This window comes from Scyliorhinus torazame, chromosome 31 (genome assembly GCF_047496885.1).
Source record: "Scyliorhinus torazame isolate Kashiwa2021f chromosome 31, sScyTor2.1, whole genome shotgun sequence".
Lineage (NCBI taxonomy): Eukaryota > Metazoa > Chordata > Chondrichthyes > Carcharhiniformes > Scyliorhinidae > Scyliorhinus > Scyliorhinus torazame.
The window spans coordinates 10,156,800-10,172,024 of record NC_092737.1 but is presented as its reverse complement, the minus strand read 5'-3'; the positions used below and the strand labels follow the sequence as shown (position 1 = coordinate 10,172,024).

The following is a 15,225-nucleotide window of genomic DNA, read 5'->3' as shown; positions in this document are numbered from 1 at the left end:
GACTTTGGCTCGGGAATCTCCTCCCTGAACCTCTCTTCCTCCCTCTCTTTGTTCTCCTTTTGAGACACAGTGGTTGGCACTGTGGCTTCACAGCGCCAGGGTCCCAGGTTCGGTTCCCGGCTTGGGTCACTGTCTGTGCGGAGTCTGCACATTCTCCCCGTGTCTGCGTGTTTCCTCCGGGGGCTCCAGTTTCCTCCCACAAGTCCCGAAAGACGTGCTGTTTGGTGAATTGGACATTCTGAATTCTCCCTCTGTGTACCTGAACAGGCGCCGGAGTGTGGCGACTAGGGGCTTTTCACAGTAACTTCATTGGTGTTAATGTAAGCCTACTTGTGACAATAATAAAGATTATTATTAATAAAGATTATTATTGCTATTACTTGGATTAAAAAATAACACCTTTTGGTTGAAGCATTTGGCGGTCAGGCCCAAAATTCCCTCCAGTGCCAAATAGTGCCTGATAGCTCTTCTACCCTGGGAGGCTGCACCACACAGTAATGTAAGTCTGCTCCGTTTAAACTCATTGCATTAGTGACGATCTTGCCCCCATGGGGCTCCTCCTGTTGGGAGTTGATTTGCTGTTTGCTGACACTGGCGAAGCGACCCTGGTTGAAATGTGTCGGTGGAGTTTTGGGAAGTGACAGCTCCCCCAGCTCTGGAATGAAATGGGAGGGGCGAGACCGAGAGGAGAGAGAGAGAGAAAAAAAGCTGGAAAGGAACTGAAACAATCTGATTTCATCAGGATTGAGAGGAAGGGGATCCGGAGGCTGGGGTGAGTGAGTTGGCTGAGCCTGTCTGACTGGGAGATATTGACAAGCCGGAGGCTGAAATCCACATCCCTCTGGTGAGTTGCACACTTTAAGGAATGAAAAATCCCCCTCCCTTTCCCGGACCCACTGAAAACCCGCCTGGACCCGGAAGTTACTCAGGAATGAACGTTAAGGGAACTTTTTTAAGCCCATTATTAAGGCGTGTGTGTTTTTAAACAGCGAGGATGGAAGTTGAGAAACTTTCTTTCTGCAACTGCTTGCCAGCGAGGAGGACGCTGGCTCGGTCACTGGAAACTTCTGAATTGTCTTCAGTGACATGTCAAACCATTTAAAACCCTTTCACGTTTTTTGGAGAACGACAAGGTGAGCAGGAACGAATCCCCCCCCCCCCCCCCCCCACGTCCCACTTTGAGGTTCCCAAGAGGGCCATCCTGCAGTTGGGGTGAGTAACCATTGGAAGCTGTCACCTATATTCTCCAATCTCTTTCCTGGTCCAGATTCCCCCCCCCCCCCCCCCGCCCCTCCCTCCACCAACACAGCCTATGGTGGGGGTGAGGGCAAGCTGTTTTGCTGAATACCATTCACTTCCAGTTGTGAAAGTGTGGGTGGGGTTCACACTCCCAGTGTCAGTGGCGAGGGAGTGCCGCACTGTCAGAGGTGCCCTCTTCCGGATGGGACATTGAAACCGAGCCCCCCTCCCCCCCCCCCCCCCCACTCCTCTACCCTCTTGGGTGACCACGTTTGAAGGAGGGCAGGGCGGGGTGAGAGGTGGGGTGGGAGTACGTTGGTGGAGAGTTCTCCCCCCCCCCCCCCCGTGTCCTGGGGTCAACATTAATCCCTCGACCAACAGGCAGTGGCGTGGCGGTATTGTCACTGGATGAGTTGTCCAGGGACCCAGTGTGATGCTCTGGGGACACAGGTTCGAACCCCGCCACGGCAAATGGCAAAATGAAAATGAAAATCGCTTATTGTCACAAGTCGGCTTCAAACGAAGTTACTGTGAAAATCCCCTCGTCGCCACATTCTGGCGCCTGTTCGGGGAGGCTGGTACAGGAATTGAACCGTGCTGCTGGCCTGCCTTGTTCTGCTTTAAAAGCCAGCTATTTAGCCCAGTGTGCTAAACCAATCCTTTATGCTAAAGCAGCCCCTACCTGAATTCAATAAAAGTCTGGAATTAAAAATCTAAAGATGATCATGAAACCATTGTCGATTGTTGTAAAAGCCCATCTGGTTCACTAATGTCCTTTAGTGAAGGAAATCTGCCGTCCTTGCCCGGTCTGGCCTACACGTGACTCCAGGACCCACAGCAATGGGGTTGACTCAGGGCAGCATTGTGGATAGCACAATTGCTTCACAGCTCCAGGGTCCCAGGTTCGATTCCAGCTTGGGTCACTGCCCGTGTGGAGTCAGCACATCCTCCCTGTTTGTGCGTGGGTTTCCTCCGGGTGCTCCGGTTTCCTCCCACAGTCCAAAGATGTGCAGGTTAGGTGGACTGGCCGCGATAAATTGCCCTTAAGTGTCCAAGATTGCCCTTGGTTTTGGGTGGGGTTACTGGGGTATGGGGATGGGGTGGAGGTGTTGACCTTGGGTAGGGTGCTCTTTCCTGGAGCCGGTGCAGACTCGATAGGCCGAATGGCCTCATTCTGCACTGTAAATTCTATGATAATCTATGATATTCTATCCGACAAAAAGAATTGCTGAGCTTAGATTATCTAATCAACCTCGCAAGACTTTTATCACAGGGTTGGAAATTCTGGATTATGTCCTGATTTTATTTGTTAAGTGGCATTGTTACAGTTGTAAACTTATGCTCCCTTGTTCTCCTTCCCGCCATCGGAGGCAATAGTTTCTCGCTACCCAATCTAATTCCCTACCTGAGAAAGGATATACTTGCCATTGAGGGATTGCAGCGAAGGTTCCCCAGACTGATTCCTGGGCTGGCGGGATTGTCGTGTGAGGAGACATTGGGTCGACTGGGCCTGTGTTCACTGGTGTTTATAAGAATGAGAGGGGATCTCATTGAAATGTAAACCGGCAGCAGAGTGGTTAGCACTGCTGCTTCACAGCGCCAGGGTTCGATTCCCGGCTTGGGTCACTGTGCGGAGTCTGCACGTTCTCCCCGTGTCTGCGTGGGTTTCCACCGGGTGCTCCGGTTTCCTCCCTCAAGTCCCGAAAGACGTGCTTGTTAGGTGAATTGGACATTCTGAATTCTCCCTCCGTGTACCCGAACAGGCGCCGGAATGTGGCGACGAGGGGATTTTCACAGTAACTTCATTGCAGTGTTAATGTAAGCCTACTTGTGACAATAAAGATTATTATTACTATTAAATTCTGATGGGGCTGGACAAATTGGAAGCAGGGGTGTTGTTTCCTCTGGCTGGGGGAGGGAGGGGGTCTAGAACAAGGGGGCACGGTCTCAGGATAGGGGGCAGCTCACTTCGGACTGAGATGAGGAGAAATCGCTTCACGGAGATTGGTGAACCTGTGGAATTCTGTACCCCAGAGACTGTGGAGGATGAGTCGTTGAGTATATTTAAGAAGGAACTAGATAGATTTCGAGACACTACAGCCTTCAAGGGGTATGGGGAGAGAGCGGGAGTGTGGCTTTGAGGTAGGCAAACAACCATGATCACAGTGAATGGCGGAGCAGGGTCAAAGGGCCTATTTTCTCTGAATCCTTTTCAAGATTTTAATCGGATCACTGCTCAATCTCCTGTAAGCAAGGCAATGAAAGCCACATTTATGTAATCTGATCTCATAATTTAATCCTTTAAACCCTGGTATATTGGTCCACCTTATTTGTGATGTTTCTCTGAGAGAGCCCTCTTTCTCTTTTCCAACTATTTGTCCCATTGGAACAGCTGGTTCTGGATTCTGATTATGCGTTTTGGGACTCGAGATTTAACATCCTATGGACCCACATCACTCTGATTAAATCTTCTTATGTGGCTGAGTTCGGAAATGTTTTCATCAATTACTCTCTCGTTAAGTGCCTTGGCAAGTTTGGGTTTCAGTCGCTTGGTGGAACAGAGCTTCAATACTGCTGAAAAGAGAGGAATTTTTCATCCAGCACTGATCAGGACAAATGCAAAAATGTCAAATTTCAAACAATCTCGAAAATTTATGCCGTGGTGCTGATTGGTTGGCAAGTTGACTCTGATTGGCTGAGATGCTAACTTGGAGAAAGCACCGGGGAACTATCAGAAAATCAAACTCCCGGGTAATTCAAAAAAAAGACTGAAGGCTTGATCATATTCCTTTTGTTTGCAGAGATAGGAGCCCCTACTGTTACCTAAGCAAATGTATGCCACTTGAGCAAATTAAATAAGCCACATTATGGGCTCAATTGATGATCTTAAATTGGTTGTGAGTGTAACTGTTAGCGCACTCAGAGTTGTTCAGCAAGCGCTGCCCAATTGCAGAACCATATTGAACAGTGGGGAAGATATTCGGTCGAGCTTGTAATGTGGCTCATTCATGCTCAAAGCAACATACATTCAGACACAGCGGCCCTTTCTTTGCAAACAAAAGGAATATGTTCAAGCCTTGCATCTTTTTTTGAATTACTTACAGCTTGGGTAGCTCATAGTTCCCCGCTGTGTTCCCCATGGTAACGTCTCGGCCAATTAGATTCGATTTGCCAACCAATCAACACCTTTTTCTCCTGTCGTGTCAACTGTTATGATTGTCTAAAATTTGGCATTCCTGTGTTCGTCCTGATGAGTGTGAGATGAAAAACTTCAACAGCACGTCTCCCTTTTCAGCAATGTTCAAGTTTAACGATGTTAAAGGTGCCAAATAAATTCAAGTTGTTAAGGAAAACGTGCTGCCCTGTGAGGCCATAATTGCTTTTCTAACCTGATGTCCTCTCTCTCCCACCCGCCACCCTAGCCCCACCCCCGAACCCCTAAGTTCGAGAAGTATGGTATGGATTCAGGAGGAGAATTGTTCCATTCCCTGATATCTCGCTCGAATTCCGACCGATCGCAGCTCGTCGAGCAGAAGCCATCGCCGGGACTGGGTGCCGGTTCCTCCGATGACGATGAGGGGTTTCAGGACTGCGAGCTGAAGGCCCCCGAGGCTCAGGGAGATGCGATACGGGGGGGCCCGGAGGTCCCGAGGGAGCAGTACGGCCTCCCGGCTGGAGGGGGCAGTGACGTCAACCCAAGAGAGAGCCTCTCGGCGCCGAGGTGTACCGCTCATCCAACGGAGGCGCCCTCAACGCCGGGCACCTCGATGCCAGACGAAGCAGGGAGCGATATGCCCATCATGAACTGGGAAGCCCTCGAGAATCACATCGCGGGCCTCCAGCTCCGTGAGAATGAGAAACAGGCACGGGAGTGGAACGCCAACCCAACCGTCGTAGCGGCAGATCAGTCGGTGAGTGGACATTCGCTGGGGTTTTGGTGAGTTGTGTGTCTGATACCTGGTCGCTCGTTTCCATGCAAGGCAGCATCTCAGCCAATTGAGCACGAAAGCGACAATATAAACGGACAAATGCAGGCATGGCTAATTTTCTGCCACACACGGGTTTTTGTTCTCTCAGGAAATCAGGGCGATGGCGAGTGGGCAGGGAAGTGGAGTCGAAAGCCAAGAGTAGCCACAAACGTGGAGCAGGCGAAGGACCATGCACCCTCTCGCGCTCTCTCCTTCTCGCTCTCCCGCCCCTTATGCTCGCTCTGCCTCTTGCCCTCTCCCACTTGCTCTCTCTCGCACTCTCTCCCTCTCGCGCTCTCTCCCTCTCGCGCTCTCTCCCTCTCGCGCTCTCTCCCTCTCGCGCTCTCTCCCTCTCGCGCTCTCTCCTTCTCTCTCTCCCGCCCCTTATGCTCGCTCTGCCTCTTGCCCTCTCCCTCTCGCGCTCTCTCCCTCTCGCGCTCTCTCTCTCTCGCGCTCTCTCCCTCTCGCGCTCTCTCCCTCTCGCGCTCTCTCCCTCTCGTGCTCTCTCCCTCTCGCGCTCTCTCCCTCTCGCGCTCTCTCCTTCTCGCTCTCCCGCCCCTTATGCTCGCTCTGCCTCTTGCCCTCTCCCACTCGCTCTCTCTCGCACTCTCTCCCTCTCGCACCCTCTCCCTCTCACGCTCTCTCACTCTCATTCCCTCTCTAATGCTCACTCTCCCACGCTTGCTCTCTTGCTCCCATCCTCTCGCACTCTCTCCCTCTCGTGCTTTCTCCCTCTCACGCTCTCTCCCTCTCATTCCCTCTTTCATGCTCACTCTCCCACGCTTGCTCTCTTGCTCCCATCCTCTCACACTCGCTCTCTCTCGCGCTCTCTCTCTCGCGCTCTCTCTCATTCCCTCTCTCATGCTCGCTCTCCCACGCTTGCTCTCTTGCTCCCATCCTCTCGCACTCGCTCTCTCTCGCACTCACTCTCTCTCGCGCTCTCTCCTTCTCGCTCTCCCGCCCCTTATGCTCGCTCTGCCTCTTGCCCTCTTGCACTCGCTCTCTTTCACGCTCTCTCTCTCGCGCTCTCTCCCTCTCATTCCCTCTCTCATGCTCGTTCTCCCACGCTTGCTCTCTTGCTCCCACCCTCTCGCACTCGCTCTCTCGCGCTCTCGCCCCTTATGCTCGCTCTGCCTCTTGCCCTCTCGCACTCGCTCTCTCTCGCACTCGCTCTCTCTCGCACTCGCTCTCTCTCGCAGTTGCTCTCGCGCTCTCTCCCACGCTTGCTCTCTTGCTCCCACCCTCTCGCACTCGCTCTCTCTTGCGCTCTCTCTCTCTCTCTTTCCCTCTCTCATGCTCACTCTCCCACGCTTGCTCTCTTGCTCCCATCCTCTCGCACTCGCTCTCTCTCGCACTCGCTCTCTCTCGCACTCGCTCTCTCTCGCACTCGCTCTCTCTCGCACTCGCTCTCTCTCGCACTCGCTCTCTCTCGCACTCGCTCTCTCTCGCACTCGCGCTCTCTCCTTCTCGCTCTCCCGCCCTTTATGCTCGCTCTGCCTCTTGCCCTCTCGCACTCGCTCTCTCTCGCACTCGCTCTCTCTCGCACTCGCTCTCTCTCGCAGTCGCTCTCTCTCGCGCTCTCTCCTTCTCGCTCTCCCGCCCCTTATGCTCGCTCTGCCTCTTGCCCTCTTGCACTCGCTCTCTCTCACGCTCTCTCTCTCGCGCTCTCTCCCTATCATTCCCTCTCTCATGCTCGTTCTCCCACGCTTGCTCTCTTGCTCCCACCCTCTCGCACTCGCTCTCTCTCCCTCTCGCGCTCTCGCCCCATATGCTCGCTCTGCCTCTTGCCCTCTCGCACTCGCTCTCTCTTGCACTCGCAGTCGCTCTCTCTCGCGCTCGCTCTCTCCCACACTTGCTCTCTTGCTCCCACCTTCTCGCACTCGCTCTCTCTCCCTCTCGCTCTCTCGCCCCTTATGCTCGCTCTGCCTCTTGCCCTCTCGCGCTCTCTCTCTCATGCTCTCTCCGTCTCATTCCCTCTCTCATGCTCGCTCTCTCACTCTTGCTCCCATCCTCTCGCACTCGCGCTCTCGCCCTCTCGCCACTTATGCTTGCTCTGCCTCTTCCCCTCTCGCACTCGCTCTCTCTCGTGCTCTCTCCCTCTCATTCCCTCTCTCATGCTCGCTCTCCCACGCTTGCTCGCTTGCTCCCACCCTCTCGCACTCGCTCTCTCTCCCTCTCACTCTCTCGCCCCTTATGCTCGCTCTGCCTCTTGCCCTCTCGCACTCGCTCTCTCTCGCACTCGCTCTCTCTCCCTCTCGCGCTCCCGCCCCTTATGCTCGCTCTGCCTCTTGCTCTCTCGCACTCGCTCTCTCTCGCGCTCTCTCCCTCTCATTCCCTCTCTCATGCTCGCTCTCTCACTCTTGCTCCCATTCCTCTCGCACTTGCGCTCTCGCCCTCTCGCCCCTTCTGCTTGCTCTGCCTCTTGCCCTCTCGCACTCGCTCTCTCGTGTGCTCACTTGCTCTCTCCCTCTTGCGCTCTCTCTCATCCTCGCTCTGTTGCTCCCGCCCTCTCGCCTCTTTTGCTCGCTCTGCCTCTTTCCCTCTCACTCTTCCTTGGTATGAGATAATGTTGAGGAGGCCCACACATCGATCCGGAGGGCACTGCGTGCGTTTCAGCATCTCAAATACCCAGCTCACTGCCAAACTATCCCATGTAATCTACCCTAGTGACATACTGGCTCTGTGGACCCTGTGCCTCCACTAACAAGACTAGTTTTACTAAAATAAAACTGATGCACGATCAATGACCACTAAACAGGGCAGCACGGTAGCATTGTGAACAGCACAATTGCTTCACAGCTCCAGGGTCCCAGGTTCGATTCCGGCTTGGGTCACTGTCTGTGCGGAGTCTGCACATCCTCCCCGTGTGTGCGTGGGTTTCCTCCGGGTGCTCCGGTTTCCTCCCACAGTCCAAAGATGTGCAGGTTAGGTGGATTGGCCATGATAAATTGCCCTTAGTGTCCAAAATTGTCCTTAGTGTTGGGTGGGGTTACTGGGTTATGGGGATAGGGTGGAGGTGTTGACCTTTGGTAGGGTGCTCTTTCCAAGAGCCGGTGCAGACTTGATGGGCTGAATGGCCTCCTTCTGCACTGTAAATTCTATGATATCTATGATAAAGCGAGGTTGTAGTCCAACTGAAGGCTTTAATAAGCTAGATGTTTCCCCAGCAGCTCAGGTACAGAATGAAGGCTGCTGGGGCGGCACGGGATCTTATACCCCGCCTTGCAGGGCGGAGCTACCAGACAGCTTGACCAATAGGAAACATACAATATCTACCAATGGTGTTCCAGCATTACCAGGAACCGTAATACCTCTACACAGACTACCACATTCACCCCCTGTTAAAAAAGAGTCCGGCGGGGGTGGTGGCTTGATATTACAACATGGTAACGTGGTAGAAATTATAGTTATGGAGGTACCGTAATACCTCCGTACAGCGTTTTGTAACTATTTACAGATTTGTAATTAACTATACCCTTTAAAATGAAGCAATCAGTCGATCGGGGGCCCTGGTCGTCCTCTGTGATCGTCGAAGCTTTGGTGGTGACTCCGGTGGAGGCTCGGGCGTCTGTGACTCCGGGAGCGTGGCCTCGATCTCTGTGGCAGCTTCAACACCCCTAGCCGGCGCTGGTAGGGAAAACGGTTGACCTGGGAAGGGAGCGTCTGCGGGGTGCGTCAGTGGGTGGGGGGGCCTAGACGGGGCCGGCGGGAGGACCGATCCTCCTGTAAGGTGCACCGGTGGGAGGGAGGGTGGGACTGGGGGCTGGGGTGTGCGTGGGGATCCGGCGGGCGCCAGGTCTCGTAGGGAGACTGTATCTTGTCGGCCGTCGGGGTACGCCACGTAGGCGTACTGGGGGTTAGCGTGGAGAAGATGGACCCTCTCGACCAACGGGTCCGACTTGTGCGCCCACAAGTGTTTTCGGAGCAGGATGGGTCCGGGTGCTGCCAGCCAGGTCGGGAGCGAGGTCCCAGAGAAGGACTTCCTGGGGAAGACAAGGAGACGTTCGTGAGGTGTTTGGTTGGTCGTGGTACAAAGCAGTGACCGGATGGAGTGGAGGGCATCCGGGAGGACTTCCTGCCAGCGGGAGACTGGGAGATTCCTGGACCGTAGGGCCAGTAGGACGGTCTTCCAGACCGTTCCGTTCTCCCTCTCTACCTGTCCGTTACCCCGGGGGTTGTAACTGGTCGTCCTGCTCGAGGCAGTGCCCTTGCTGAGCAGGAATTGAGGCAGTTCGCTTATAAAGGAGGACCCCCTATCACTATGTATGTAAGCGGGGAACCCGAACAGCATAAAGATGCTATGGAGGGCCTTGATGACGGTGGTTGCGGTCATGTCTGGGCAGGGGATGGCGAATGGGAACCGGGAGTACTCGTCAATCACGTTCAGGAAGTACGTGTTGCGGTCGGTGGAGGGGAGGGGGCCTTTGAAGTCCATGCTGAGGCGTTCAAAGGGACGGGAAGCCTTTATCAGGTGCGCTTTCTCTGGCCGGTAGAAGTGCGGTTTGCACTCCACGCAGATTTGGCAGTCCCTGGTGACTGTCCTGACCTCCTCGATGGAGTAGGGCAGGTTGCGGGTCTTGATAAAGTGGAAAAAGCGAGTGATCCCCGGGTGGCAGAGGTCCTCGTGGAGGGCTCGGAGGCGGTCCACTTGTGCGGTGGCACAAGTGCCGCAGGTCAGGGCATCAGGAGGCTCGTTCAGCTTCCCCGGACGGTACAAGATCTCGTAGTTGTAGGTGGAGAGTTCGATCCTCCACCGCAAGATCTTATTGTTTTTTATCTTGCCCCGCTGTGCATTATCGAACATGAAAGTAACCGACCGTTGGTCCGTGAGGAGAGTGAATCTCCTGCCGGCCAGGTAATGCCTCCAATGTCGCACAGCTTCTACTATGGCCTGGGCCTCCTTTTCGACTGAGGAGTGGCGGATTTCGGAAGCATGGAGGGTACACGAGAAGAAGGCCACGGGTCTGCCCGCTTGGTTGAGGGTGGCCGCCAGAGCTACGTCAGTCGCTCTCGACCTGGAAGGGGAGGGACTCGTCGATTGCGTGCATCGTGGCCTTTGCAATGTCTGCTTTGATGCGGCTGAAGGCCTGGCGGGCCTCCATCGACAGGGGAAAAACTGTGGATTGGATCAGGGGACGGGCCTTGTCCGCATAGTTGGGGACCCACTGGGCATAGTAAGAAAAAAACCCCTAGGCAGCGCTTCAGGGACTTGGAGCAGTGAGGGAGGGGGAACTCCATAATAGGGCGCATGCGTTCAGGGTCGGGGCCTATAACTCCATTTCGCACTACGTAGCCGAGGATGGCTAGACGGTCGGTGCTAAACACGCATTTATCCTTGTTGTATGTAAGGTTAAGGATCTTTGCGGTCTGGAGAAATTTTCGGAGGTTGGTGTCGTGGTCCTGCTGGTCGTGGCCGCAGATGGTGACATTATCGAGATACGGGAATGTTGCCCGTAAACTGTACCGGTCTACCATTCGGCCCATCTCGCGCTGGAAGACCGAGACCCCGTTAGTGACACCGAAGGGAACCCTTAAGAAGTGATAGAGCTGCCCATCTGCCTCGAAGGCAGTGTATTTGCGGTCACTAGTGCGGATGGGGAGCTGGTGGTAGGCGGACTTAAGATCCACCGTTGGGAAGACCTTGTAATGTGCGATCCTGTTTACCAGGTCGGATATGCTGGGGAGAGGGTACGCGTCCAGCTGCGTAAACCTGTTGATGGTCTGACTGTAGTCGATGACCATCCTATGCTTCTCCCCGGTGTTTACCACCACTACTTAAGCTCTCCAGGGACAGTTGCTCGCTTCAATGACTCCTTCCCTCAGCAGCCTTTGGACCTCGGACCTGATGAAGGTCCGGTCCTGGGCGCTGTACCGTCTGCTCCTGGTGGCGACGGGTTTGCAATCCGGGGTGAGGTTCGCAAACAGGGAAGGCGGATCGACCTTGAGGGTCGCGAGGCCGCAGACAGTGAGGGGGGGTATAGGGCCGCCGAATTTGAAAGTTAGACTTTGGAGATTACACTGGAAGTCTAAACCCAGGAGTGTGGCCGCGCAGAGGTGGGGAAGGACGGAGAGTCGGTAATTTCTAAACTCCCTTCCCTGGACTGTGAGGTTTGCTACACAAAACCCCTTTATCTCTACTGAGTGGGAACCGGAGGCCAGGGAGATGTTTTGATTAACGGGGTGGATGAGGAGAGAACAGCGCCTTACCGTGTCGGAGTGTATGAAGCTCTCCGTGCTCCCAGAGTCGATTAAGCAGGACGTCTCGTGCCCGCTGATTAGTGCTGTTGTTGTAGCAGTTGAGAGTGTTCGAGGCCGGGACTGGTCCAGGGTCACCGAGGCTAATCGCAGCAGTTCAGTGTTCTCTTCGGGCGGTGTGCGGTCAGCCGAGCTGGGGTCCTGGTAGTCCATCCAAGATGGCGGCTCCCATTGGTCGCACATGGCAGGGGGTGCACAAAATGGCGGCACCCATCCATCGAACGTGGCGTCGCGGGACAAGATGGCGTCGCCTGGGGGCAGCACATGGCCCTGGAGTAGGAAGATGGCGGCGCCCACTGGCCGCACGGGGACCGTGGAGAGGTTTGTTGTGGCGGTCCGCATTCGCCGCCGGAGACCACGGCGACCGCCAGGGTCTGGCATACCTCCACGAAGTGGCCCTTTTTACCGCATCCCTTGCAGGTGGATGCGCGGGCCGGGCAGCGCTGCCGGGGGTGCTTGGCCTGCCCACAAAAGTAGCAGCGGGGCCCCCCGGGGTTGCCAGGCCGCCTTGCAGCACAAGCTTGTGGGGGGGATGGGGGATGTCTCGGGGTCGGCTGCGGAGGGGTTCCACGCCGCCCAGGGGGCTGCCGCGCGATCGGGAACGTAAGCGCGGGCGTTTCTGGAGGCCACATGCCTCCTTGAGGCCTAGGGTGTCTTTTTCCAGCAATCGCTGGCGGATTTGGGAGGACCGCATACCTGCCACGAAAGCGTCCCGGATCAAGAGCTCTGTGTGGTCGCTCGCCGAAACTTGCGGGCAGCTGCAGTTTCTCCCCAACACCAGGAGCGCATGGTAGAATTGTTCCAGCGATTCCCCAGGGATTTGCCGCCACTTTGCTAACAGATGTCGGGTGTAGACCTGGTTTACCAGGCGAATATAATGTCCTTTTAGCAGCTCCATTACTGCATCGAAGTCGTCCGCGTCCTCGATGAGGGTGTAAATTTCCGGGCTCACCCTCGAGTGCAGGACTTGCAATTTCTGTTCTCCCGTGGGTGTGTTTTCGGCTGTTCCGAGATACCCTTTAAAACACGCCAGCCAGTGCTTGAAGGTTGCCGCTGAGCTCGCCGCGTGGGGGCTGAGTTGCAGACACTCCGGCTTCATTCGGAGCTCCATCCTTTTAAATCTAGCTTATTAAATTGATGCACGATCAATGGCCACTAAAGCGAGGTTGTAGTCCAACTGAAGGCTTTAATAAGCTAGATGTTTCCCCCAGCAGCTCAGGTACAGAATGAAGGCTGCTGGGGCGGCACAGGCTCTTATACCCTGCCTTGCAGGGCGGAGCTACCATACAGCTTGACCAATAGGAAACGTACAATATCTACCAATGGTGTTCCAGCATTACCAGGTACCGTAATACCTCTACACAGACTACCATAAAAACATGCTGTCAAAGCTTTTCATCTTGCACTCATCAAGACAGGTGCATGAATGCCAAATTTCAAAGACAGCAACAATTTATAATCGCATGAGAAAAGGTTGCTGATTTGTTGCTAAGTCGGGTCTGATTGGTTGAGGTGTTACCATGGAGCATGCACCAGGACACAATCATCCCCCAATACCTGGATGTGTTCCTGTCGCCCGCAGAGGACATTGTGAACCCCAGACTAATAATCTTAAATTGGCTGTGAGTGTAATTTGTTAAAAAATAAATAAATCGCACATTCAGGGTTGTTCAGTAAGTGCTGCCCAATTGCAGAATCACATTTATCGTCAGACATGAGGTTCGGAGTTTTGCCAATTGTCACAGGTCCTGGGGGGAGGGGGTGGTGGATGGGGGCGGAGGGGGGTGGGGGGGAGCGGGGGGGGATAATGTGAAGGGAGTTAACGGCTCCAAGCTCTCATCTCCATTGCGAGCTGATCCCGAGAAGGAACGACGTCCTCCCCGCGACCCCCGACCCACCCCCGACCCCAGAGAACCAGGAGGCACTCTGGGAGAGGTAGGGTGTACGGAATACCTGCTGTTTTTCCGTGCTGTTTCATGTATTCCTGGGTGGGAGAGAGGCTGAGGGCTATTTGATGAGGGCGTGGATATATCCATGAGTATTGTATTAATGGGCTATGATTCACTTTTGTATTCCAGCCTCTGTGGAGGAGAAGGACAGACGGTTCACACAGATTCACGTCCAGGGAGAGAGCCGACAGCAGCAGTTGGCAGATGACGGGATTTAGCTGTGCCACTCGGTAAGGGTCACCTTACTAGGAAGCTAGTTCCTGTCACCCAGAGCCCAGACTGGCCACGTGCAGAGTGGCCACATCCATCCGTCCGCACAAACCTGTCAGTCATGGCGGAGAGAGGAGCCGCTTCACAAGTGTGCGGGGTGTGACAAAGTCCGACACATGGTTTGCGAACCTCTTCGTGTATCAGACAAACCACAGAGAATAACTCCTTCAACTGAGAGGTTTGTGACAAAGGAAGTACAGGGGAAGAGCAGTACGGCACTCCCTCAGTACTGACCCTCTGACAGTGCGGCACTCCCTCAGTACTGACCCTCTGACAGTGCGGCACTCCCTCAGTACTGACCCTCTGACAGTGCGGCACTCCCTCAGTACTGACCCTCTGACAGTGCGGCACTCCCTCAGTACTGACCCTCTGACAGTGCGGCACTCCCTCAGTACTGACCCTCTGACAGTGCAGCACTCCCTCAGTACTGACCCTCTGACAGTGCGGCACTCCCTCAGTACTGACCCTCTGACAGTGCAGCACTCCCTCAGTACTGACCCTCTGACAGTGCAGCACTCCCTCAGTACTGACCCTCTGACAGTGCGGCACTCCCTCAGTACTGACCCTCCGACAGTGCGGCACTCCCTCAGTACTGACCCTCTGACAGTACGGCACTCCCTCAGTACGGACCCTCTGACAGTGCGGCACTCCCTCAGTACGGACCCTCTGACAGTTCGGCACTCCCTCAGTACTGACTCTCTGACAGTACGGCTCTCCCTCAGTACTGACCCTCTGACAGTGCGGCACTCCCTCAGTACTGACCCTCTGACAGTGCAGCACTCCCTCAGTACTGACCCTCTGACAGTGCGGCACTCCCTCAGTACTGACCCTCTGACAGTGCGGCACTCCCTCAGTACTGACCCTCTGACAGTGCAGCACTCCCTCAGTACTGACCCTCTGACAGTGCGGCACTCCCTCAGTACTGACCCTCTGACAGTGCAACACTCCCTCAGTACTGACCCTCTGACAGTGCGGCACTCCCTCAGTACTGACCCTCTGACAGTGCGGTGCTCCCTCAGTACTGACCCTCTGACAGTGCGGCACTCCCTCAGCACTGACCCTCTGACAGTGCGGCACTCCCTCAGTACTGACCCTCTGACAGTGCGGCACTCCCTCACTTCTGACCCTCTGACAGTGCAGCACTCCCTCAGCACTGAGCCTCTGACAGTGCGGCACTCCCTCCGTACTGACCCTCTGACAGTGAAGCACACCCTCAGTACTAACCCTCTGACAGTGCAGCACTCCCTCAGTAATGACCCTCTGACAGTGCGGCACTCCCTCGGTACTGACCCTCTGACAGTGCGGCACTCCCTCAGTACTGACCCTCTGACAGTGCGGCACTCCCTCAGTACTGACCCTCTGACAGTGCGGCACTCCCTCAGTACTGACCCTCTGACAGTGCGGCACTCCCTCAGTACTGACCCTCTGACAGTGCGGCACTCCCTCAGTACTGACCCTCTGACAGTGCGGCACTCCCTCAGTACTGACACTCTGACAGCGCGGCACTCCCTCAGTACTGACCCTCTGACAGTGCGGCACTCCCT

General features: G+C 55.0%; 1 protein-coding gene across 4 annotated transcripts in view; it reads left to right on the top strand.

Moving 5' to 3' along the window:
• Nucleotides 1–584: 584 nt before the first annotated feature.
• The window catches only part of LOC140404666 (schwannomin-interacting protein 1-like), a 37,353-nt gene continuing 22,712 nt past the window's right edge, over nt 585–15,225 (top strand). Inside the window, exons 1-3 of one of the 4 annotated variants that reach the window (XM_072493306.1) lie at nt 585–772; nt 4,662–5,150; nt 13,541–13,641. In XM_072493306.1, coding sequence (XP_072349407.1) covers nt 4,698–5,150; nt 13,541–13,641 — 554 coding nt within the window. In that variant the 5' untranslated portion in view covers nt 585–772; nt 4,662–4,697. Of the gene's footprint in view, nt 845–903; nt 1,213–4,661; nt 5,151–13,540; nt 13,642–15,225 lie in introns of those variants that run through there. The other 3 variants (XM_072493305.1, XM_072493307.1, XM_072493308.1) reach the window with 3 other exon arrangements.